We start from the raw sequence: 26,769 nt of genomic DNA on the forward strand, positions 1-26,769 counted from the left end.
TGCTCGACCACACCCTCGCTGCCACAATATTGTATACAGTGTTCAGACACAGTGTTCAGACACAGTATGTATCTTGGAATATAAACTGTCACACTTGGCTATATTAGCTGTAGCTAATTACGTAATGGACCTTGATGCTCAATTCTGATTTCCATTTCCTGGAAGTGGCTAATAGTTTATAGCGGAGCTCCCCGCGTGCAAAGCGCACAGAGCAAAGCGCACAGAGCAAAGCGCACAGAGCAAAGCTCTATACTTAGAATATGGTAAGGCCAAAAAAAAAAGTGTGTTTTTCCGGTTATGTAGATTTCAAAACTAGGGTCGGTAGGCAGGCTTTTTTTTTTTGAATTTTTTTTTTCAAGATGGCTGCCATAACCTATATTTAGACAGGAATAATTTCACAAAATATAATGAATTTATTTGCAGGTCACCTGAGTTACCACCTTCTGATGAATCTGATGCAGCATGAGACTCGTCACCTTGGTAACGGTGCAGGGAAAAGACACAATATAACAAGCAAAGAGCGCTTTTTCTCTCAGAGTTCCCTCTCCTCGAACAATGCTGATTTACACGGAAACGAAAGGAGCTATTCACAAAATTCTTTCACATTGAGTGCTACAAGGCTCCCATGAACACATTAATGTAACTTTTTTGTCCCTAGTGTAAAAAATGTGGACACTAGAGCGAGTTAAAAACAAGTGACTTTTTTCTGATTTTGCAGTAAAAGCGCTGCCACGTTTATAATGTGAGTCTATGGGAGAGCACGGCTGTCCTCTCCTTACTTTCAGGCTTCTCATTCAAAAACTGTAATTCCTATCGCTCAGGTAGACACTTGTCTTGATTCACACAATGTGTGACTACAAATTTTGAGAAAATTGTGTGTGTAGAGTGAAAATTGTGGCTGAGAAAACAGTTTAAATGAGAGAGAGCTTTTTTTTTTCAAGCTGCCTACACTCTAAACTCCTGAGCTCCACTGGTGTGTAACGCAATAGACACCCATTATAAAGCCTGAATTTCTCCAGATTTGCTCATGGTGTTTGATCTGTGACTGATCAAAAAGTATAGAACCTAGCAAAAAAGTTGAATGCCAGATCCACACAGGAGAATTTTGTCTCCGTTTTAAAGTTTGAATCATGTCTCTAGGTGAAAGACAAAATAAGCGTTATCTCTGCTTCTGTTCCCTCCGACGGCCCCGACACACTACTGCCTCCGCTGAGTGCGCGCGCACACACCGCATGTCGGGGCCGCAGATGAGTTACTCTCCCTTGATCAACGAAGTCGGCGGGGAATTTGTGGTTATTATCGGTACAAACAGCGCGAATCACAACTTAAATGAGTGCGGTTCATTTTGACATTATTGTCAGTCCGTTAGATAAACATTTAATTTTATTAAAATCGAAAATTAATATTTAGAGCCTGTGGGCTACAAAAATAAGTCATTAAAGTAGCCGGCTGGACTTAATTGTGTAGTCGGCTGTATGGCCGGCAGCCGGCGCTTGTGGAAAGCCCTGATTTTCCCAGTGAGTGACAAAAACTTCCTGTTCACGCGGTTGAGTTATATGTAAAAGTCGTGACTGGGAAAAAAACGAAAAAAAAGTTTAGGGTCGGGCGGTACGGATTAGGGTCGGTCGGGTAACCGGAAAAAAACACACTTTTTTTTTTTTTTTGGCCTCATCAATGGAAACGTTAAAGCAATTCTCTTCCTCCATCGATGCTCTTGGAACATCCTGATGTGACACAGTGCATTTGTGTTTATGTTCTGGATCCTTCGTCTGCTTTTCATCACTTCTGATCACTGATTTGCACGTGCAGTTTACCATCGATAGAGAGTGAGCGTGTAAACATGAAGGAAAGTTGGTGCAACTTGTTCCTGCTTCCCATATAAAAGCAGCTAAAGAAAGGAATAAATATGTATTTGTAACTGTGATGTGTATCTCATTACTGGTATCACTGTTACAAGACTATGCAGCAATTTATTGACGTGAAATACACTACACAATTCGATAATTAACAATAATAATAGTTTATTATTATTATTATTATTATTATTATTATTATTATGAGGTTGATTTTGTGCCCTTGCAAATATTTTGCTCATACAGTCATCAGGAGCTCCATTTTTAGGCAGTGCCTTTTATCTACAAAGGTAGCCAACAGTACTACAGGTTAGACTCCAAGTTAGAATGAAAGATTTCCAGTCGTTTTGACGCTCTCCCCGTGGTTGGTGTGAACGTAGTGTTACTGTATAATTCTGACAGTTTATCATTTAAGACAATAAAATGCATAAACTTTTTTCATTAAACTTGTATTTTGGTTCTGTCCATGTAGTGATTTTGAATAGCTGGTGGAGTCTTTGCTTGGTTTTGGTGATTTGGGACATAATGTTAGTTTGGAGGTCTGAGCAGAGATCTCTGTAGTATTCCATGTGTTCAGGTGAGTTGAGACTTGTGAAAAATTTGTTCACCGGCTGTCACAGTTCTCCAAAAAACTGCCAAGCAAGTCGTATTAGTGTGAGCTGTTTGGGGATCAGAGACCTGGATTAAGAATCCGATTTGTACAGACAGAAGGGGAGTGAATTGGTATGATGGTTAATTCGGTATAACAGTTGTAAATACTCTTGAGGTATGTTTTTTGTCTGTAGTGCTTTACTGGTATTAAAGGTCATAGGCAATGGTCGGCGGTGAAACATAGAATACCAACTTTATTGTCTAGAAGAACGACCCAAAAAGCGACTTCAGTCTTCCTAGTGTCTAATTTGCACCCAAAAATTGAATAAAACGGTTAAAATATACTGTGTTGCCCAATTTCTGAAGGTTTGTTTACATCTCACTTACGTGCACTTTCACAGCCAGGGGACCATCGTTGTGACGTCATTCAAGGCAAACAGACTGGGAACAGCTCTGTGTTTACCTGCAAACTGAGCACACGTGCAGACTTTGGCCGTGAGAGGTTGTGTAAAATGTCTGAAAGCGATAGCAATTTTGAAGTAGGAACTCTCCAAATTGAATATTGAGAGGTGAAACCATATATGTATGTATATATGTATAGCTGTTGCGAAGCAATCGGTGAATGTGGCTCACTGGTTTGACCGTGCGGCCTCGGAATCGGACAGCGACTCGGCCGACTCTGATCGCGGTGACCCCAGGCCTCAGCAAGACTCGCACCCAAACGATTTATCCTGGTAGTTATGATAAATTCCTACTTTTGTCGTAATACTAAAGAGCCCTTCTGAAGAATAATTAAACTGCCCTCTGTAGGTGCATTTGGGTAATTGAGTGATCAATCTCATTAAATCAGTCTCATATTAAATTTGAAGGTTAATAATTAAATTGAATCAGTCTCATTTGAATCACTCAGAGTGAATCACTCAAAGTGAATCACTTAAATTATTATGATCACTTACCGTATTACATAACTTATATGCACCTTTCTGAATTCTTTGGGAGATTGGGTGACTTCGAGTATATTAAGCACAACAAATAAATACACACAGTTTCAATAATAAATGAATTTATTATAACAAAGATAAAAATGGATAATACCAGATGGAATGTATACAAACAGTGGTGTGTGTGTGTGTGTATGAGAGGCCTTGTGTGGGTGTGGCCCACACAAGAGAATTAGCTTTGTGTAGCTAACTCCACGTGTGTTTGTGGGGGAGGAGTTGACCACATGGCTAGGCCTAAGGCCTGGTGGGGCCTGATTAGCTTTGTGTTGCTAAGTAGACAAAGGAATTAGCCGTGTGTTTAGCTAACTCCACGTGGTGGAGGCCTTGTGATCCCTTGAGACAAATACAATTTGCCCTGGAGGCTAATGGAACAAAGAATTAGCCGTAGGCTAATTTCACTAGCTTATAACAATATTGAATCCACTGAAATCTTGATGTGGTCAAGATGTATAAGGAAATTAAGTATGTTAGTACAGAATAAAGAGAAGCATGCACAGCCTATCTATTAAACAATTGAGAGAACATAGAACAAAATAAATCAACATGCTGCATGTTTAACAGTGTAACAAATAAACCTGGGTTTAAATTCACACTATTTCAATAAAAGCAAATTCATAAAGACTAGCTTAATTATGCCCAAAATTGCTAAGTTTTACTCAATATCTTGCCTCTAGCAAGGTTCTGAGAAGATGTCTGCCATTGGAGTTTCGCCGTTTGTGAAGCACGTGAGTCGCTTCTGTAAAAAGCGCAGAGAATTTCTTGAGTCCGGCGTGCGGTCGCTCGTGATGAAAGAAAGTCTCTGATCAAAGTAATATGCACAGCGCTTCAATCAGGAGGAATTCTGGTCGCTCCTAATTACAAATTAACTGCTTTGACTGCAGTCCGTACGTAATTAATGAATGAAAAACGGTTGTAACTCACTGAGTTTAAAATCGCGCTATTCTGGATTTTTACCGTGGCCAGTGGTAAGCAAAGAAATTGCGCTGAATGGTGAATCTTGCAAGAAAGAGAAGAAAAAGACGTCTTTTTGGTTCCACTCGCCGGAGCGAACCTTTCTCCCTGTGGCCGCGTTGGAATCACGACGCCAAAAGAGAGAGAAGCGGAAGCGTGTTCCGTGGCTTATGCTTTCCTGTAGGATGTGACGTAGATGATCCCGCCCACATGTGACGTAGGTCAACGCGGAAGTTGGCTGATGGGAAATGTAGTTTCTTAAAGAGACTGTGAATGTACCTACACCTCCCTAGTGGATATAGGTAACGATTACTGGACAGTGCGCCGGTAGGCCACATTAGCCTGCCATCCATGGCATTATACTATTTATAGCCTACTCTAAGCAAGGAAATATCCCTTTGTCTTGTTTCCACAATGATTGTACAGGAACCCTCAGGATTCTTGATTTGTCAATTGCAAGCAAAAGTAAAAATGTTTACCTCCAATCGTCTCCTTTTTGCTTGAGCGTTGCTGCTCCGTTTCTTCTTTGACTGCTTGATTTTATTTCATGCGCACAATCCACTCTCTCCGCCTCGTCTCCTCTTCCAGAAAAAGCCAACTCGCTCGCTCCGCCTCTTCTCCTCTTCTGGAAAAAGCCAACCCACTCGCTCCACCTCTTCTCTTCCGGAAAAAGCCAACCCACTTGCTCCGCCTCTTCTCCTTTTTTGGAAAAAGCCAATCCACACTTTCTGCCTCTTCTCCTCTCACGGTAAAAGGTAAAAACTTCTTCCTGAACCGGTCCCATTATTACAGTTCACTGCACAACAATAAGGCATGTTTTTTTTTTATGCCTCCGCCACCGTAAGGTGCAGGAGGCATTATGTTTTCGGGTTGTGCATCCATCCCGAAACCTTGTGAACGCGATATCTCAAAGGCTAATGAAAGGAATTTCACCAAACTTTCACCATTTGTGCGCTTTGGGACAGACATGACCTGATTAGATTTTGAGATCAAAAGGGTCAAGGTCACTGTGAGGTCAAATGTCTGTCCGAAAACCTTGTGAACACAATATCTCCAAGGCAAATCGAAGGAATTTCACCAAACTTTCACCATTTGTGCATTTGGGGACAAAGATAAACTGATTAGACCTTTTGATCTCAGAATCTAAGGTCAAGGTCTCTGTGAGGTCAAATGTCTGTCCGAAAACCTTGTGAACACAATATCTCCAAGGCTACTACAAGTAATTTCACCAGGTCAAGATTACTGTGAGGTCAAATGTCCATCCCCAAATCACAATTTAATAAGGCGTGTGGTCTACCAGGCGGAGGCATCCCCATCGATGCCGTTGGCGTCGAGTTCTATCTAGTTCTTTGGAAATTCCTGAACGCACGTCTGCACTCAAGCTGAATGGCAATGTAAGTACCGTATTTTCTGGACTATAGAGCGCACCTGTATATAAGCCGCATCCGCTCTATTTAAAAAATAAAAATAAAAAAAAGATATACAAGCCGCACCGGGCTATAAGCCGCAGATATCTATGTTGAAAAATTAGATATTTACTGCATGTACAGAACGATTTTGTACTGTAAATGTACATGTATGTACCTGAACAGATTCTTTCCGAACAGTGCCTTTTAACACGGCAGCAACTTTGCTGATTAAAACGGAACAGAACCAAGAGAAAATAACCGGTATTTATTTACCTTCATTTCTCCTGTGTTTGAAACCACAAGTCACTTTAATCATCTTCGCTGGATTTTAAAATAATTACCAGTTAGTAATTTGTCGTGCGTGTTCTATCTGCTAATTCTTCTTTGCATTGATTTTTCGTCTATCTTATTTTTGATTCTACTTCCGGTTAGAGTGCCCCTAGCGGTGGAAGAAAAATCCACAGAATAGCCGCACCTTTGTATAAGCCGCATGGTTCAAAACCTAGGAAAAAAGTAGCGGCTTATAGTCCAGAAAATACGGTAAACGGAAGTGGACTCAACTCAAGCGGTTTGTTTGTCTTAAAGTGCTGATGACACAAACATGACTCTATGCAATTTCTTAAACTATACAACATGGCAAACATGTTAGATTTCTGTTATAATTACGTGAAAAGAAGCTGTTGTTACGCGAATATCCAGCTTTTAATTGCACAGCGCAAGAAAACTGGGTCCGTGGCTCGCGGCCATGCTGTGACGTCAGCGGAAGAACACGCTGCGGTTCACTGGCTGTTCTACTCAATGGAAATGGCGCATGGAAACGCCGGTGAACTTTCTAGTGCTAGCTCTTCAACAACCAAATACTGGTACTTTAAGCAGTGATCATGATGGCATGATTTTATTTGATTTTAAATAAATGAGATTGATAATAATATGAATGTTCACAACTAGTACATACAAACTCTGCAGCTTCTGATTCAGCAGCTGCGTCATACTCCGCAAAAACATCAGCAAGAACCTACAATATAAATGGAAATGCAATACACCAAGCTCAAATGACTTTTGGAAAGTATAATTTCTAAATTTTTTCTACATATTCTTGAAGTCGGTCATCAGGGTACTTGCTACCGTTCCCTAACAACGCATGGCAAAGTGTAGTGTTGCTACGAGTACTTGCTAAAGCCTCCGGTGGGATCCTCGATGTGCTGATAAGACACACAGTTCTATGTAACACACAAGTGTCACGATAATCGCAAAACAGATGCAAATTGTTAAAATACCTAATTTTTAAGCAATCATGTATTGATCTCTTCCGAATAGAATCTATGATAGCCTACCCTCTTTACCCTTTGCCTCTCGTTGCTAGGCGGCAGTTACATGAAAGCCACAAGCTTTCACAAGCAAATATATGACTGATATCATGCCGACTTTATGATTACATTTATGATTATCATGAATGTGTACTCTATGATGTGTACTCTATGAGCACTCTGGAGCGAGTGACTTCCAAGATGGCTGCGCAGACCGCATGGTTACTATTTTTAGCATCATGTCGGGGCACTCTATAGCTCTACGTACCTTTATCTTATGTCGTTTCTCAACACATGTTCTGACAGGAGGACTGTCTTTGGAGGAGTCGCCTTGTCCCAGGCGACTGTTGGATCCGGCATAGCTACTAGTAGACCCCCTCCGGAATACTGTAGGCACTGCTGATGGCAGCAACACACGTTTGTGCTGAACTGAACACCCAAGAGATTCTTTTAAGCTGGGAAGGGTGTCAAAACAATCCAAATCGAAGTGTTCAGAGCACAGGACGGATGTTGGTGAGGGCTCCCACTTGTCACGAGTGCGCCTGACTTGCTTCACCCACTTCGCATGCAGCTCGGGATCTCTGGGAAACTTGAATAAACTTACCCCATCCTTGTGGGTTTTGGAGCAAAAGCCGGCAACACAACGCGAAGGCATAATTATCTATCTATCTATCTATCTATCTATCTATCTATCTATCTATCTATCTATCTATCTATCTATCTATCTATGTCTATAAAAATACTAATAATGATAAACTGAACACCTGCTGCATCAACAACAAACTGGTAAGTTAGGAGGAAGGTTCTTTCGCTGACGTCATATAGCTCCTCCTCCTCTTTCGTCTCCTGGGTGCTGCAGCCCCGTCAAATTGCCCAAATAGTCGCGTTTTTTATCATAACTTGTAAAATAGGCACCTTCGTGAATATGGATCATCGGGAATTCCTTTTTATGTTATAGTTCTAAAATACACTTTTGGTGCAACTTAAGACACATCATCAGTGTTGTAACCTGGGTTCATCGGGTGTTTCGGGTCTCACAACAGACACCCTCGCCGGGGTGATCAAGTCCCGGCTTGTGTCTTAAGAGCATGTGTCCACGGATCGCCCCGCTTGATCCATACCCATCTGGACGCCTTTCCTGCAGCATCACTGATATTTTTGATGGCTCTCCTGCTGTGCAGTCCCTTCACCCCCAGCATCTTGAGCGCCCTGATGAGAGACTGGCTGGCAAATCCTCTGCACCCGATCTCGATGGGGTTGCATCGGGTCCTCCATCCCCTACTTCGGCATTCACCTGCCAGCTCCTCGTACTTGGCCCTCTTCCTCTCAAAGGCCTCCTCTGTCTGGTCTTCCCAGGGAACAGTCAACTCCAGCAGGACCACTTGCCTTGTTTCCGACACCAGGACCATGTCTGGCCTGAGTGTGGTCACTGTGATGCTCTCCGGGAACTTGAGCTGTCTCCCTAGGTCGACTTTCAGCTGCCAGTCCCGGGCTGTTGCCAGCAGCCCCCCTTCTTGACTCCGGAGCTGCTGCGGCTTCTCCCCAGCCCTAACAAATGCGATGGACTGCCTTGTTGGTTGTTGGTGTTTGCTGGTGGAAATCCCTGTACTGATGGCCTCCACAATGACCCGCAGCACCTGATCATGGCGCCAGCGGTAACGCCCATCTGCCAGTGCCCTTGGGCAGCAGCTCAGGATGTGCTCCAGTGATCCAGTTCCTTGGCAGAGAGAGTACAGTGGGTTCTCAGCCAAGCCCCAACGGTGGAGGTTGGACGGGCTTGGGAGGACATCGTAGACCGACTGGATGAGGAACTTGATCCGGTGTGGCTCAGATCGCCATAGTTCTGTCCACGATACCTTCCGGTCAGCTGCCTCCTCCCATCGAGTCCACGCCCCCTGCTGCCGCATCCCTACTGTCCTACTGCAGCGGGCTTCCTCCACCCCTGCCCGGACCTCCTCCTGGATCAGCTGACGCCTTTCCTTCCCCTGCGCCTTATTATTATAGGAAGATCTTGGGTTGCTCCCGAGTCCTGCCCGTCCGGATACCACTGTTCCTACCGATTCACTGTGCCGTAAACGGGACTCCGCCTGGTCGACTGCCTCTTGAGCACACCACTTCCTGCCGGTCCTCACTTCTATGCCAGCCGAGGACACTTTGATGTCATTAGAGTCCCTATACAGCAGCACCTCTCTTGCTCGGGTAACCATAAACTCCTCCGTCAGACTACTGAAGGGTAGTTTCAGTTTGTTGTTCCTCCCGTACAAGGTGATGCTACTAAGACTTCGCGGCAGGCCCAACCACTTCCGCAGGAAGGAGCTGACCTTCCTCTCGAAGCACTCGACGGTGGTTATTGGCACATCATAGACCAGCAGTGGCCAGAGGAGTCGCAGCAAGATGCCATGTTGGTAAATCCAGGCCTTAAATTTGCCTGGTAGTCCTGTCTTACCCAACGCTGTCAGCCAGGTTCCCAGCTCCTCTGATGTTGCTCGGAGTGCTGCGGTGTCCTTCAAGGTGCAGTCATAGATCTTGTCCAGGCTCTTGACTGGCTTCTCTCCTACAGATGGAATCTGGGTGTCTCCTATTGAGAAGCGAAACCTGTCTGAAACCTTCCCCTTCTTCACCACCAGGGACCTGGACTTGGCTGGCTTGAAGCTCATCCGGGCCCAGCTAATGAGACGCTCAAGGCCTTGGAGGATCCATCTACAGCCCTGGACTGATGTTGTAGTCACTGTTAGATCATCCATAAATGCTCTGATGGGGGGCTGTCGCATACCTGATTTGGTGAGTGGTCCTCTGCACTCCACCTCCGCTGACTTCACCAGCATGTTTATGGCCAAGGAAAACAATATCACAGAAATGGTACATCCTGTGATGATGCCCTTCTCCAGCCGATGAAATGCAGATGTTACTGTTCTGGAAGTGACTCTCAAACTGAAGCATCTGTAATAGTCCAGTATGAGGTCCTTGATCTTGCCTGGAACGTGGTGTCGGTCAAGCGAGGTTTCCACCAGCTTGTGTGGAATAGACCCGTAGGCATTGGCAAGGTCGAGCCAAAGGACTGCCAGGTCTCCTTTGCCTTCCCGTGCCTCCCGGATCAGCTGGGTGACGACTCCTGTATGCTCGATGCATCCTGGGACCTTTGGGACTCCCCCCCTTCTGCACAGAGGTGTCAATGTATGTGTTCCTCAGGAGGAACTCCGTCATGCGCCAGTCAAAAATACTGAAGAATATCTTGCTCTCGACGCTGAGGAGTGAGATGATCCTGAATTGCTCTATGGTAATTGAGCTCTCCTCCTTTGGAATCCAGACCCTTTCTGCGTGTCTCCACTGCTGGGCCACCTTCCCCCTTCTCCAAATGACCCTGAGGATCGTCCATAGTCGCTTCACGAGTCTGGGGCATCTCTTGTAAACCACATATGGCACTCCGCTGGGGCCCGGTGCTGAATTAGATCTGGCTGCCCTGACAACCTCTTCAACTTCTTTCAAAGTTGGCTCCTTGGTGTTAAATGCCGAGGTGGGTTCTGGCGGAGTTATCAGGGTTCTGCATGGCCCAAGGTCTTCCTTTCTTGCATTGTCACTGTAGGTGGCATTGAGGTACTTGTTAACCTCGTCTTCAGTGCAGGCAAGGTGGCCACTTCTTTTTTGCCCAAGGATCTTCTTGGTGAAAACAAAGGGGTTCGAGATGAAGGCTGCACGTCTCCTGGCTCTCTCCCTACCCCTCCTCCTATGCCACTTTGCTCGACGGAGGGTGGTGAGTTTTTTTTTTTTTTTTTTTTTTTTTTTTTTTTTCTTTCTCCTCAGGATGCTACGGAGCTCTGCCAGCCCGGCCTTCTCCTCCTCCCTTGCCACCTTAAACTGCTGTCCAAGCAGTCTAAGCTCCTGTCTAAGCTGGCTTATTTTCACTTCCCGTCTGTTTGACTCCCCTGGACGTCTGGTTGGCTGTTGTTCCTTTAAGCCAAACCTCTCAGCACCAATGCTGATGATCATTGCAGACATTGACAGCAATTTCTGGTCTGCATCTCCCCTTACAGTGGCGTCAAGGACTTGATCCAGATCTTCATCAAACTGGAGCCACTCTCTCTTTCTTTGTTGGCAGCAGGCCACATGACCCGACGGTGTTCAGAATGCTTGAAGCGAGGTACGATTTGTGGGGCGTGGAGGGTCTGGGCACTGTGGGTTGACTCCCGGCCGGACTCCTCCCCCTCTTTCGTCTCCTGGGTGCTGCAGCCCCGTCAAATTGCCCAAATAGCCGCGTTTTTTATCATAACTTGTAAAATAGGCACCTTCGTGAATTAGTATATGGATCATCAGGAATTACTTTTTATGTTATAAAACATTGCCAAAGATGTCAAAAACGTGTCATCAGCACTTTAAATGATGTCACGCGCCGAGTGGTCACGGAAATAGCCGAACAGAAATTCGCCGTGATTCGCACTAACTTATTTTAATTATTACTTGCGACCCTGTAGAACAGGATAAAGCGGCTAGAGATGATGAGATGAGACTTATTAACAATACTTCTTGGGACCAGAAGAAAATTACAGAGGGTTTTTTAATATATAAAGTTTCAAATGTGCATAAAATTAAAACCGTTCCCTATGAGCTTTAAACACAGTAGACTATAAAGTATTGAATATATAATCCACACAGAATGTGACACAATAGAGTGGAAGACTGAACAGTATTGAAAAACACTTGGCATTTGTTCAGTGCCTGTTTTGGAGACTTTACTTGCCTCCTGTCCTTCTAAAGAGCTGTTGGTGAGCAGCGAGTAATCAGGTTCATGGGGGTGTGTTGTAGAGACGTTCACTGTGGATTAGCTTGAAATCTGAATGCATTCAACAGTTTATTTTTCCAAAAGCGGTTTTGCTAGAATGTCTCAATTTGAGACAAAGAGGTTATAGGGACAGCCTCGCCAGTTTATCGTGGGATATGAGTCACTGCTATCAGCAAGTGTGTAAATGCTGCAAAATAAAGGCAATTTCTCCCGCACACGTAGTCGAGCTAGGAAAGATAACCTGGAAATGAGATCAAAATCAGGTTTAATTGCAATCCAGAGCGGTCCTCCCTCAACCCCTCTCTTTTTTTTTTTTTTTTTTTAATTTATTATTTTTTTTTTTTTTATTTGCCCCTTTTGCACAGCCTGTTCAAGGTGGGAATGTTGCACCTTTATTCCACCTCTCTGTTCTGTGTGAAAGGTCCAAATATGGTGGGGGAGGGGGATGTCTGTGTCGTTCCGCCTCGGAGCTGGAATGATTGGTAGTAATAGCGTCTGAGTCGATATCTTTGTAAAAGGAACAAGCCAGCATCACAGATCTGGGGTGTAATGTTTTTGACCAACGTTTTTCTTTCCAAGACTCATGCAAATTCAAATGTTTCCATCTACAGTGTTTAAGGTCTATGCACCTTTTTGCTTTGAATTGCTTCCCACTTCAGTGTCCCCTCCAATATATTTCTGTTCACACAAACACGTTGCTCAGCATCTTCGCTTGCGTTTGAAGAGAGGTATAAACATGCACAGCTAGCAAAAGCACCTTAACACTGACCCACAGTTCACCCAGTTATTGTTTTGAAAGCAGCATCGGTATGCTCGGTATTTCCAACGCATAGTATGTTTTATGTCACCTGAGACATCGAAGCTCCATTGTGTGTAAAAACACACTCTGACGCAGCTTTGTCGGCTTTGTTTGGTTCAGTGGAAACAACCAAAGCTGGCATATTGAGAGGTCTTGACAATATTGTGTAATATCTATGTAAAAAAAGCGCCAATCTTGCTTAAAATATCTCTGTCACACGTTAATAGGGCTGGTTGCAGTGGTGAACCATTACTATTAGAGCTAGGACTTCAGCTCAGCCAAAACTTGGGCAGAAACACCAAAAAAGCAACAGGGCAAAGGATTTTGCAAGGGATTAGTGGCAGGCTGCTAGGTAGCACTGTTGTGTGTTGATGTTGATTTTAAACGTAACTCAGTAAAATTACACAGGGAAATGAATACTTAAGTATGAGTGGAAAAATACTGTGGCGAGCATGCATCGAAGAAGAGTCTGGAGACAGAAATCTTAATTTCTCATTCGTTAGCCTGTGCTACTGGCTTGACTGCTTTATTTAAAATTCTCTAACACTACTGACGAACACTACACCGGCTGGAAAGCCCCTGACTACCGTACCCCTTCCAGTCATGGTGGTTGGCTACAAACAAAGCTTAATACTATTTACAGACATACAAACATAAATGCACAACATGACTGCAATAACTTTCTACACAAACGGCAAGTTAAACGACACAAAAATAAGTCTTGCTTCACTGTTGCACTGATGGCACTGACTCGTGGTTAAGCTCGCGTGGCCTTCGAGAAGGCCGAGGGCGATACATTTTTGGTCCTTCCCACTACAAATCAAAATCTGATTGGGTTAATTCATTTGTCACTTCTGACATAAACATACACTGCCATGGCCTTTTGTCCTGGCAATGAAGTCCTAGCCAGTGAGTGAGCCAGCTCTGAACTCTCTCGGCCTAGAGACAACAATCTTATTGGATAACTCTATTTTAATGTTTTCAGGACAGTAACCCTTTCATTTCTGAAGTAAATTTGATAGAAACTGAGGCCAAATTAGAAGAGAATAATTATAATGAAAGCAGTTAAAGAATGAAAGAAATGAAATATAACATTTTGAAGTGCTGATATGTTTGGGCTGTCTCTGAAGGCCTAGAAGGCCCTGACGGTTCCCCTCTGGCTGGTAGTATACTTCAAATGAGAGACACGTTTCCCCGCATTAAGACGGTGTTTGAGCAAGAAAGACATTGTTTTCAGTTCCTATGCCTTTTTTTTTTTTTTGTGTGTGTGTGTGGGGGGGTCTGAGTTTTCTTATGGCCCTTTTCCACTACCCTTTTTCAGCTCACTTCAGCCTGACACGGCTCGCGTTTCGACTACCTCAGAGCAGCACGACTCAGCTCATTTCAGCCTTACTTAGCACCCAAAACTCGCACGGTTTTGGAGTGGGGCTGAAGCGAGCCGAGCCGAGTGGGGCTAGGGGCGTGAGGAGACACTCCCCTGTGCACTGATTGGTGAGGAGGAGTGTCCTCACATGCCCACACACGCCCCGCGAGCACGCTGGGATCTGTAAACACCGTAAACCCGGAAGAAGAATTACTACGAGAATTTCTGAAGCCTTATGCGCCTCGCCTCATCTATACGCTCTTGCCAGTATCTGTTGGCGTTGTCGGTGACAACAAGCCACAGCACCAAGACCAGCAACACTAACGACTCCATGTTTATTGTTTACTATCCGGGTCGTGAGACTACCGCTTAAAAGATCACTGATGTCACTGTTTGCGCCGCCTAACAACATCACGTGACGTCCACCCACTTTCGGCTAACTCCACCCAATGTGTCCACCCACTTCCAGCCAGCACGGTTCAGCGCGGTTGTAGTCGAAATGCAACTCCAACAGCCCCGCTCAGCCCGACTCAGCCCAACTCAGCACAACTCAGCACGGCACGGCTCAGCCCAACTCAGCCGCGTTGGTAGTGGAAAAGCGGCATTATAGACCTCCTAACTACTGTCGTTTGTTCAGAGACTTTCCCTGTCTGTGATTGTTCTAGATATCTACATGGCTTCTTGTTTCTTTGTGGAGCGGTCCACTGTTTGTTCGTTCACTCAGTTGCACATGTGGAAGCACCAGTACAAACACAAAACTCAAATATGCCACCTCCTCCTTTCTCTCTTACCAGTTATTTACTTTGCTAAATAAACCAACACTACAGTTGACCTGTCTGTCTGTCTGTCTCACACACTTGTGCTACTTTCACTGCCTTTTTTTGTTTATTTGTTCAGTTTGACAGGGTTGCCATGCCTCCTTTATAAAGCAGCCCAAAATACTGTAAGCCCAGTACTCAAAACTAGTCCTTTCCATGCCGTATACATGACTTTTTTTTTTTTTTTTTGTAAAAGTCTAACAGCATGCATACCCATTAAAATGTAAAAAGAACATTGTGCAATACATCGCAACAGGGTGGTTGAAAGTTTCACACAGCAGCGGAAAAGTAGCCCATGCAAAAGCAACCTGGTAAAACTGCCGTGTATTGAAGCCTGTTCAGCCTCGAAGCCACTTGGTGCAGTCTGGCTGAGAAAATGCATGTTGGCAGGAGTAGGCATACAAGTTACCAGAAAAGAACAAGCTTTTTGCACATATTTGCGTGTGAAATTTATTTTGTTTTTGTAGAAAGAGTTGAGATGCATATAGCTAGTCTTTCCTTCCTGTAGAATGAGTGTATGAGTGCTTTGTGTGGTAATGTTGGATGGCCATTTTATATCTGGTTTAAAAAAAACAGTAAATGGTAATATTGCCTGAATTACCCATCCGTTATCAATAGTCAGTAGCACGCAGCAGGTGTGGTTCATGGAGATAAAAGATGGAGAGATGTGTAGAGTGATAACCATTCACACACACTTGTATACATATATGTGTATGTGTGTGTTGTTCCAGACTGGTAAGATAAGCTTAATGACATGCAGGGTGGGGCCTGCTTGTGACTAGTTAATTATCTGCCATTTCTGAGTGTCTGTTCAGCCAGTCAGCAGTGCTTTCTGGTCAAGTGTGTGTATAGCTGGTTTCTGACATGTCATCTGTTTCTGTTATCAGTCCTGGCTTTAGTATGTAAAACAAGCTTTGGGCCCGGCTGAGTTTCACACGCAGTCATTTGCCCTTTTATGTCCAGGCATTTCTCTGAGATCAATTACAGGAACTTCTGAATCCTAGCCAGCCTCTAAATCACTCCCTCCTCCTCTATCTGTCTGTCTTCCATGTCCTCAGACACATTACTCAATGATCCTCGGTAGCTTTGCACTCCACGTGTGCTCCACCTTTTCTTGGAAACATGGTACATGCATGTAGGCAATTCCATGTAAATGTCAACCTCACCATGCAAGAATAAAGCAACATGTAATACATCAAAACCACTCCCAGAGATATCACCTAGGCCTGTATTTTACAGATGTGAATAAGTTGAACCAATTTGTCACAAGAATTGTTCCCTTCGCCTTAATATGTCAGTCTTTCTTTCTTATGTAAAACCCAAGCTAAAATCAACTTTGATCATGTACAATTCTATATTATTGCCACAAGCCACAGAAATGTATGCTAAAATCCACAAAACAGCAAAACAATAGCCATCCTAAATATTATTTAAGAACTTTGATAGTTTTAGCTGATATTTAGAGAGTTTTTCAAAGGGTTATGGTGGTTAAATTGCTGATTTTCTAAACATATGCCATGTCTATTTCAGACGCGTCACATCCATAACGGAATTTCGTCACATCCATAACGCTGACTTTTCCTTCCGAAACTCTGCATGAAATACAAAATATTAAAAAATATTTGTTTAAAATATTCACCTTGGACCCCTCTATCAAATGGATATCTCCATTTTGACATTTAGGTTTACAATTTCACAGAGTTTGATAAAAATGTACAGTCACCCAAGAAAAGTGATACTTTTTCTGTCACATCCATAACGCATCTTTTATTGGCATTTTCTGGCATGCCCTAGATGTACTATGGGAATTGTTCTTGTTCTATCACTTCTCCAGTATGGTACAGCCTTAAAATATGCAACACCTGTTTAAATACTGGGAGACAATAAAACATGCACTGGGTCATTTGTTGCCATTTTGAGTTCAAGTGTCACGTCCATAACGCTGGAATTGCTCATGTGCAAACAGTGATGAGCTAATTTTACTAAACACTTAGGATTTGATTTGTAGTTGATAACGTTCTGGGTAACATTTGAATACAAATGGTTTGGTACCTTTATTACAATGCATGGTTTTTGAAAGAAGTAAAGGACTATTTAGAAGAGGTGCTTATGATGGACAACAAACCTGGCAATTGAGAATAAGTGAAGTGTTGCCATTGAACTTATTTCTGATTTGATTATTGTTGTTTCTTCTTTCTATAAAGGTTTGGTTGCAGTTAATGCTGTGGTTAATAAGCAATTTGTGTGTGAGAGAGAAAGAGAGAGCAGGAGACTGACAAAGTTTGGGCACACCTTCAAATTCAGTGTTTTTTCTTTATTTTTATAAATTAAGACACTTCATGTCTTAAAATGATAGACTGTCGTTTCTTGTAGTTGAGTGGTTCTTGACATAACTACGGTTGTGGAATAGGGCTTTTACTGTATTTTTGTTTACTATTTACTGTTTGTCAAATGCATTAAGAAGGCAAGAAATTACACAAATTAAGTTTGGATGAGACACAACTGTTAACTGAAAAGCATTCCAGGTGACTACCTCATGAAGCTGGTTAAGATAATGCCAATAGTGTGTAAAGCATCATCAAGGTAAACAGTGGTTACTTTGAAGAATCTAAAATATGAAACTTTCCCCCCCACTTTTTTATATACCACATATATTATTTCATAGTTTGTCTATAGTATTGTTCTACAATGTAGAAAATGGTCAAAATACAGAAAAACCTATGAATCAGTTGGTGTGTCCAAATGTTTGACTGGTAATGTAGATGTTATTCAACTCACCAATAAATACCAGAACATGTCGGGCTGTCCTTATAACAGGAAAGCAAACAGCATTTTAAACTTTACTGAATGTTATGCTAAGTGCACCAAAATGACAAAGAAAAATCTAAAAAGCATGCATGTGCTCTTTTTTTTTTTTTTTTTTTTTGTGAGTGAGTAAGAACTATGAAATTAAGCTGTAGCCCCTGTTTACCATTTCTCTGGATGTGAGACTGGCCTACTTCCACATGAAAACATGGTGAACTTGAACTGCTTTTTATTGTCTGTCTCCTCTCCTCTGCTCGGCTCACCCATCCTCTCCAGGGTTTTTTCTAGAAAAATTTAGTATGAGGGTGCTCACCATGGCAGCGAAGCGGGGGGGGGGGGATGGTGCCGGTTGTCCCCCCCCCGCCGTGCAAAGCCTTTGAAAAATGCTCCAATGGGGCATTCTGAGGCTATCTGAGAGGGAAATTGTAACAAATTGTCTGTCAACATTGAAAAAGAAAGAAATAATCTTCTTCTGCCCTGGACAGTCTTTGGCTTTCTTCCGCTTCGTGCCGCGGGATGACATCTATAAATGCCCAAGTGTCAACAAAAACAACTCGCGAACTACTTCTGTCAAAAGCTCCCGTGCCGGTGGGTGAAAGGTCATTCAGTCTCGAGAAATCTCGCTCTACAAGTCAGCTGACCTTGTATGTAACCCATGTCAAATCTCGCAAGAGCAGCCGCGACAAGTAAACAACATGGCGCCTCAGTCTGGAAAACGCCAATTCGGATTGTTTTTGCACCATCTGGCGGTGTATCTACTATGATTAGAATATTTTTGGAGCAATTATAACGTATTTGATGATCAGACACATTGTCACGTGGTGTTGCTGGGATGTTTTCACGGAGTCGGTAAGGGGGCGCACGCCGAGAGTAAGAGGGCGCAGCGCCCCTGTTCCCCCGTTTAGACGAAAGCCTGCTCTCCTCTCCACTCTACTTTTATAAGAGGCACAAAGAGAAACGACACTCACAGTTTGTCTTCATCACAACCTCCAGCAGCCACAGTACATATTTTTATGTTCTGCTCTGAAACTAAACCATTCTGTTTAAACGTTGTAACCTTTTGTGTTTTTCAGGCTCGTAAAATCTCCACTGGGGAGCTAGCAGCTGTAAAGATGATTAAATTGGAGCCAGGTGAGTTCCAGCTGTAACTTGTCATAAGTTTTTGTCCATTTGTCTGTAGGAAACACTATAGTTCTGCCTCACACGATGTTTATCTGAAGTACAGTCATTTAGTACAGGACAGTGTTATAACCTGAAGTCCAGTGCAAGGCAAGTGTGCACCAGCTTATGCACATGGAAACTTGCAGTAACCCTATATTGCGTTCCATCGTTTACATGGTTGAGTAGTAGACTGCTTTGGGGAAGGTGAACTTTTACTCTAAAAATGGTGGCCCATCTCTGTTAAACCTTGAATTGGCCTTTTAATATGATGCCTTGTCTGAGGTAAATTTGAAGAACATGGCTAGCTGTAGATAAAACTAGAAACATGTGCAGGTCTGAGCGCAGTCTTTGATTGGGAGATAAAAGCTACGGTACATAAAGAGAAAAAAAAATAGGCTGCTCAGAAATGCATCAACCCCAGGATTCGAACCAATGTTGCAAACTCTGGTCCTTTCTTAGACAGCACTCTAGACCACTCGGCAACAGAGGATTACACCACGAACTGGGGTTATGTAACATGGCACTTGCATAGTCAGTCAGTACACAGTGGCGCCACACCGTGACTGTGGAATCGCTACCTGAGGCTGGCACGTCAGTTACATTCGTAAACACGCTTGAATTCAATTACACATACAGACAGGTGCCTCTATAGGCTTCGGCCAAAGACTGAGCCAATAAGTGGAGTTCAGTACATGTTTCGCAAATAAAGATGTAAAAAAAAAATACATTTCAGATGTGAAAAATAAAAATAAAGCACATCGAGTTGGGGGGGATTTATTTATCAATCTATTTATTGATTGATTTGATTGCTAATACTAGTCTACAAATCTGTCGTCATCTAAAAATAATATATGAGACAGCCACATTTATGCCATGGCCAAATCAAAGGGCTAACTTTTTCACCTTGGTGCACTGATGATGATAAAATATACGACCGTGAGGATTTACCACATCGCAAAGTGTCAAACTATTGAAAAATAAACACTTGGAAATAATCGAGCATGAAATGATGGATATTATACAGGGATGTGATTTTTCCGCGAATTCGCAGAATTCCGCTTTTTTCACCTCCAAAATTTAAAAAAAAAAAAAAAAAAATTCCTATTTTTCGCTCAAAAATCCGCATTCATATCCTATTCGTTCCGACTTTCAGTAATTCCGTCATTGAGATGAAAAGAGGTACGTGATTGGCCCATCGCTCTGTAACAACCAATGAACGCGCTTGTTAGATAGCTGTATGTAAGCTCGCTTCAAACAAAGAGTTGAAAGATGGCAGCCTCCGTGATCGAGCGTAAAGATGCACCTGATCATCAGTTTGGTGTGTGTTTTTAAAGTAAATAAACATGGGGAAGAAGAAAAAACAACCCAGCTCATTTCTTTCCCCATAATAAGCCTGTGAGTGGTGATGGCGTCACTGCACGTGCGACGGAGTGACGAAGGTTGCCGTGGCAACGGGGCCTCGCGCCATCTGTTGCTTCCTGGATGCACACGCTATGAAAGCTGTGGTGAAAAGGTTAGCATCGGAGGCTAAACCTTCTGAGGAGAAAAGAAGGGGCGGGTTTTATTTGTTTGTTTTAGTTACATCCGAAGAAACAGCAGTTTAAATCACGGCTCTAGTTTACAAATCAAAATGGTTACTCAGTGAAAACAAAACAAAAGCTAGAGAGCGGGGGAGCGGTGGGAGTTTAACCCGGGAAAGTGAGTCTGTGAGGCGGCAGTGATGCTTGACTCCTCCCCCCTCCCGCCTCCTCTCACTTTACCTCAGAGTCTCTGCCAACTTCATCACAGATTATTTCACCTTTTTCACTCCAAGTTAGTTTTAATTTTCGCTCAAAACTTTTCCCACAGCGTGGATGTAAGGTAATTATACACAATTTTGATTTGTTTATTCAATATTAAAATGTTAGTGCAAATAATACATACTTGCCAACTTTTCAAAATTCTCATGAGGGAGAAAAGTGCATGAAAGACATTTTCAATTGGCCGAGGGTCTGATGCGCGGTTGAAATGATAAAAAACAGTGGATCCCAATTAATTGCAAACACATTTTTTGTGAATGTTGTTTAGTGAAAAAGTGATTTTTATTCTTGCATATAAAAATCCTCAAGTGAGTGAACACTGTACAGTTCTGTATATGAATCAATTTCACAGAAAACGTATTTTTTTTGTCCGGACGTGTTTTGTTTACATTTTGAGATTTCTAAAACCTTTTTATGGTCTCATATGATAAAATATTATCAGTTCTACCTTGCATTTCAAAATTTGACTACTTTGGTTCATAAATGTGCATTTTGTAGCAAATTTTAGGGTCGAAAATGAGCAAAAATGGCTGTTCCACTGAAAAGAGACTTTTTTTTTCAGACATGATTCTTAATGTTAGACAAAGGTGGAATTGAAACTTCTTCATGTTCAACGACAAGACTCTGGAAACCACAATGGACATATGATGTCACAAATTGAAAATGCCATTAAGAAAAGATATTTTTCGATTTTTTTGTTAATTTTTGTACCTGTCTCAGAGGTTTGTCAGTTCTGTTACCGTGATTAATCACATCATAAAAATAAATGCTCCCAAAAGCTATTATTGAAATTATTTGTTGCCAAGGATCTACATATTCTCACCTTTTATATGGATGGCAGAATGAACTGAATCTGAGAATATTTACTTAAAAATTTCAGTTTTGGTAAGTAGTCTATGCATGACTAATTTTTTTTTGTGTCAATCCTGTTACCCTGTCTAAACGGGGTGTGCAGTAACTTAATCAAATATTAGAAGTTGCCATACATAAGAAGCAAACCGGGAGACTACCAGGAGCAATAGAGTTTAATAAATAATGGTGGATGAATTCTTATGTTGCATCATGTTTGTTTGAAAAGGCACATTTAGGTATGTTCAACTTCTACAGTAATTGAAAGTATAAATTTTGTTTTTCCTTATACAATTTTCTATTTATTCTAATGCAGATGATTTAATTTAGAATGACATTTTTAGGTTTCATGTTTTGGCTTTTTGTCAGTTAAGAATCATTGAATTTACTATAGGGGCTCAGAGTTGCATGTTGACCATTAAATTGGCTTGAATTTGTTAATCATGACAAGTTTTTTCTTGTGTGTTTGCTTGCCATTTTAGTACAATTTTTAAGTCAGAAAACCCCAGGACCCAGGAGCTTCGCCCTCCCTTGTCCCCCCACCAGGGCACTGCCCTGGACCAGCTGGGGGCCTGTGGCCCCCAGACCCCCGACTAAAATTTTCAGATAATTTCACCAGCCCCAAATCACATCCCTGATTATAGTACCTTATTTCATAAAATGATCTAAGAACGAGAGCTGATACATTTTATTTAGTGCCGTGAAGGCTTCGTAATGTGCCGCTTTCATCACAGTTTTGAGCAGTAAAAGAATGAGTCTATTCAGACAGTTCCACCTGCCTCACTGGGGATTGATCAGTAGTTCACACTGACGATAATGCCGCTTTTCCACTACAAACGCAGCTGAGCCGTGCCGTGCTGAGTCGAGCTGAGCGGGGCTGTTGGAGTTGCATTTCGACTACAACCGCGCTGAACCGTGCTGGCTGGAAGTGGGTGGACACATTGGGTGGAGTTAGCGAAAGTGGGTGGACGTCACGTGATGTCGTTAAGCAGCGCAAACAGTGACATCAGTGAGCTTTTAAGCGGTAGTCTCACGACCCGAATAGTAAACAATAAACATGGAGGACATGGAGTCGTTAGTGTTGCTGGTCTTGGTGCTGTGGCTTGTTGTCACCGACAACGCCAACAGATACTGGCAAGAGCGTATAGATGAGGCGAGGCGCATAAGGCTTCAGAAATTCTCGTAATTCGTAATTATTCTTCTTCCGGGTTTGCGGTGTTTACAGATCCCAGCGTGCTCGCGGGGTGTATGTGGGCATGTGAGGACACTCCTCCTCACCAATCAGTGCACAGGGGAGTGTCTGCTCACGCCCCCAGCCTCACTTGGCTCGCTTTGGCTCGCTTCAGCCCCACTCCAAAACGGTGCGAGTTTTAGGGGCTAAGCAGGGCTGAAGCGAGCTGAGTCGTGCTGTTTTTTGGTAGTCAAAACGCGAGCCGTGTCGGGCTGAAGTGAGCTGAAAAAGGGTAGTGGAAAAGGGCCATAAGTTGTCCATCAATTGGAGGCCAAAGCTTTCAGCTTAAAGGAACAGTCCACCATATTTCCATAATGAAATGTGCTCTTATCTGAATTGAGACGAGCTGCTCCGTACCTATCCGAGCTTTGCGCGACCTCCCAGTCAGTCAGACGCAGTCAGACGCGCTGTCACTCCTGTTAGCAATGTAGCTAGGCTCAGTATGGCCAACGGTATTTTTTGGGGCTGTAGTTAGATGCGACCAAACTCTTCCGCATTTTTCCTGTTTACATAGGTTTATATGACCAGTGACATGAAACAAGTTCAGTTACACAAATTGAAACGTAGCGATTTTCTATGCTATGGAAAGTCCGCACTATAATGACAGGCGTACTAACACCTTCTGCACGCTTTGGCAGCGCATTGATATCTGAGCTCCGTATCAATGCGCTGTCGAAGCGCGCAGAAGGTGTTAGTACGCCTGTCATTATAGTGCGGACTTTCCATAGCATGGAAAATCGCTACGTTTCAATTTGTGTAACTGAACTTGTTTCATGTCACTGGTCATATAAACCTATGTAAACAGGAAAAACGCGGAAGAGTTTAGTCGCATCTAACTACAGCCCCAAAAAATACCGTTGGCCATACTGAGCCTAGCTACATTGCTAACAGGAGTGACAGCGCGTCTGACTGCGTCTGACTGACTGGGAGGTCGCGCAAAGCTCGGAGAGGTACGGAGCAGCTCGTCTCAATTCAGATAAGAGCATATTTCATTATGGAAATACGGTGGACTGTTCCTTTAAGGCTATGTTCCCAGACTCGGAAGTCACTAAAACATTCTCCTGTGGAAAAACAAAACGTCTTACATAACAAAATTCGGTCTTGCTCCTTATATAACAAAGGAGTTGGTCAAAGACGTTAACGAGGCAAGTGGTGGATTATCTATATCTTTTTATCTTTCCTCTCCTCTCTCCTATATATCTCTTATGTCTGTCTACCACTCTGTGTTATCTATCTATATTATGTCTATCGCTCTCTCCTATCAATCTCTTATCCATCTGTATACCTCTTTCCTATCTATCTATTTATCTCATTGTGTCTCTTATCTATCCACCTCCACATCTATGTCTTCCCTCCCTCCCTTGTTTACTAGGAGTATTTACATTTTATTCTTCAAAATGTAAAATGGTTGAAGCAAGTTGAATGCTGGGAAACTAAGACAAAGAGTTCGTCTGTTTATCATCTCTGGATGCATGGTCATAATTAGTTTAGAGACGGTTCTTTAGGCCTTGAGTTGGGCCCTCAGTTTGGCTTTTTGACTGGTGAGTGCCAGGGGTGCAGATCCGATGTCAGGATTGGGGCAGGGCTGTGAAAAATCCGCGGATCCGCGGAATTCTGCGAATTTGGCCGCCAAAAATATAATTTTAGTAAATCATCTAATTTTGCAATAACAAATTGGGGGGGTAGGGGTTGTTGTCTACCGACCGCTAGTAGTCTCGTACAGCGAGTGTCACCGAGCCGGCGAGTCTGGGAAAGAGCCTACCGCAAATTGTTCTTTCTGTAACGACATTGTAATTTTTTTGGTATCTTTTTTTTTTTTCTTTTGTGACAATGACAGACCAGTTTACGGCATTTGTGCCATGCTTACAAACCATGGCGCTAATCTTGTGTTCTTTTCGTTTTACCATTGTGCTCTTTAAACACGCTTTCGATACCAACAGTTTTGAAAAGGATAATTTCGCAGTATGTCTGCGTCACGGAGGGACATCGTTCAGAGGGAGGACGGTCAGACTGACGATGTCAAAAACATTTGACAAGGAAAACGGCATCAAAAATCCATGGAATTGGCGATGGCTGGAGTTTAAAGCCAGTAGTGAATATCTCCATGAACACATGCGGAAGATAAAAGAACCAGGGAAAGCTTACTGCATCTTGTGCCATCAGGATGTGAAGTACGGTTCTGGTGGAAGAACACGTTTGGTTGACCATGTTAAAAGAAAAAACATGCGGAATTGGTGAAATTGAAGCTGCTGAACTATAGATTACCAGGTAGACCATCTTGTTCACATTTATTATTTATGTAGTTTTAACTTATGTTATTGTTCATAATGTTCATTGTTATCATGAATATGTAATGAAAGAGAGACCAAAAGAGCAAGGAAAAGCCATATAGAAAGTCAGAAAGAAAAGAGTAGGCTTTCTAAGCTGAAGAAACTGCTTACAAAGAAAAGGAAATAAATATTGACTTGTAAATAGTTGTATATAGTTTTTGACTAGAATCTGTCTAACATGAACAAGAAAGACATTTTGGTATTGAATCAGTTCAAAAACAAGAACATTAGTGACTATTATTTAATAGTCAGTCTAGAATTTCCCCCCTGGAAAAGACATTATGGTACCCAATGAATTGATACAAATCGACACAAGAATATAAGTGAATTTACAATATGAGGTATGTTATTGAGATATTTTCATTCTTCAAGTGACCCCTTATCCCTTATCAGTTAAAAGGTAAATCAGTTCAAATTGTATTATTTCAACATAATAATAACAGTTCAAATTAAATGGCATGGTTGAGAAAATATTTGCTTTCAGGAGATGCTTCAAATCTATCAATATACACAAAATCTGTTCAGCTTCTGGGGCCCTGCGGCCCCCAGGCCCCCTGCTAAAATTGTTTCCTCGGATTTTGTCATTTCTATTTCACAGTCCTGTTGGGGGGGGGGACACAAAAGTGATTTTTATTTTTTTTTTCCCATATGCAACTCATACGGGCAAAAAACACTTTGAAGAGGCTCGCCACATCATTCAAAAAGTACTGCACAGGGAATCATTTGTCTGAAAATACATTTGTTTGTACAATTTTTAATAATTTAGGGGATTTTTATTGGGGGGGACAATTCATGTTTTTCAGAAATTGGGGGGGGGTCATGTCCCCCCCGGGATCTGGTCCCCCCCGGGATCTGCACCCATGGTGAGTGCACACCATTGTACCAATGTATTGGTACGCCAATTGCATTTTTGTGCACCTTTAAGAGACTTTAGGCTTACCTCCCATCCATCCATCCATCCCCCCCCCCCGTCTCTTATCTATCTATGCCCCACTGTATCTCTCTCCCTCCCTTGTTTACAAGGGTACAAAATGTAAAATGGTTGAAGCAAGTACTGGGAAACTAAGACAGAGTTTGTGAATGTTTTGATATTTTATTTAAAAAAAAAAAACCACCCACATCACTTTTTTATTTTAAGTATCATCTCTGGGTGCATGGTCATAATTAGTTCAGAGACAGTTCTTTAGGCCTTGAGTTAGGCCCTCAGTTTGGCTTTTTGACTGGTGAGTGCACACCTTTTGGCATTAATGTGCTGGTATGCCTACTGCATTTTTGTGTACCTTTAAGGCCATGACTTGGACCCTACGTTGTGCTCCTTTCGTCCAGGTTTAGACTTGTTTTTTTGTCTTGAATGTGAAGATTTGACAAGCAATGCACATAATGACTTAAGTATATAACTTTTATAATAAAAGTATTTTTACTTGAAACATTTGTCATTATTGGGAATTTGATCTGGTGTTCTACGACTGCATAATGGGTGCGATGTAAGTCTTAATTCTCATTTAAGTGGTCTTAAAAAGGTCTTAAAGTCTTAAATTTATGGTGGTCAAACCTGGGGAAACCCTGCCCCCCCCTTTTCACCTAAAATTTGCTTCAGAAACCTTTTTGAAGCTACGTAATTCTTTTATTGTTCATGCTGGAAGCCTGAAAAATGTACCTTGTTATATGGGCAAATGTACAAACCCCATTTCCAGAAAAGTTGGATGTTTTCCAAGATGCAATAAA

The 26,769-nt window shown here is 42.5% G+C and overlaps 1 protein-coding gene across 2 annotated transcripts in view; it reads left to right on the top strand.

The window, feature by feature from the left end:
- map4k5 (mitogen-activated protein kinase kinase kinase kinase 5) overlaps window positions 1–26,769 on the top strand; it is a 101,084-nt gene that overhangs the window by 16,096 nt on the left and 58,219 nt on the right. For both annotated transcript variants that reach the window (XM_060926206.1, XM_060926207.1), the window contains exon 3: window positions 18,748–18,805. In XM_060926206.1, the coding sequence (XP_060782189.1) occupies window positions 18,748–18,805 (58 nt within the window). The remainder of the gene's footprint in view (window positions 1–18,747; window positions 18,806–26,769) is intronic.

The sequence above is a fragment of the Neoarius graeffei genome, chromosome 7 (assembly GCF_027579695.1).
Source record: "Neoarius graeffei isolate fNeoGra1 chromosome 7, fNeoGra1.pri, whole genome shotgun sequence".
In the NCBI taxonomy this organism is placed as follows: Eukaryota; Metazoa; Chordata; class Actinopteri; order Siluriformes; family Ariidae; genus Neoarius; species Neoarius graeffei.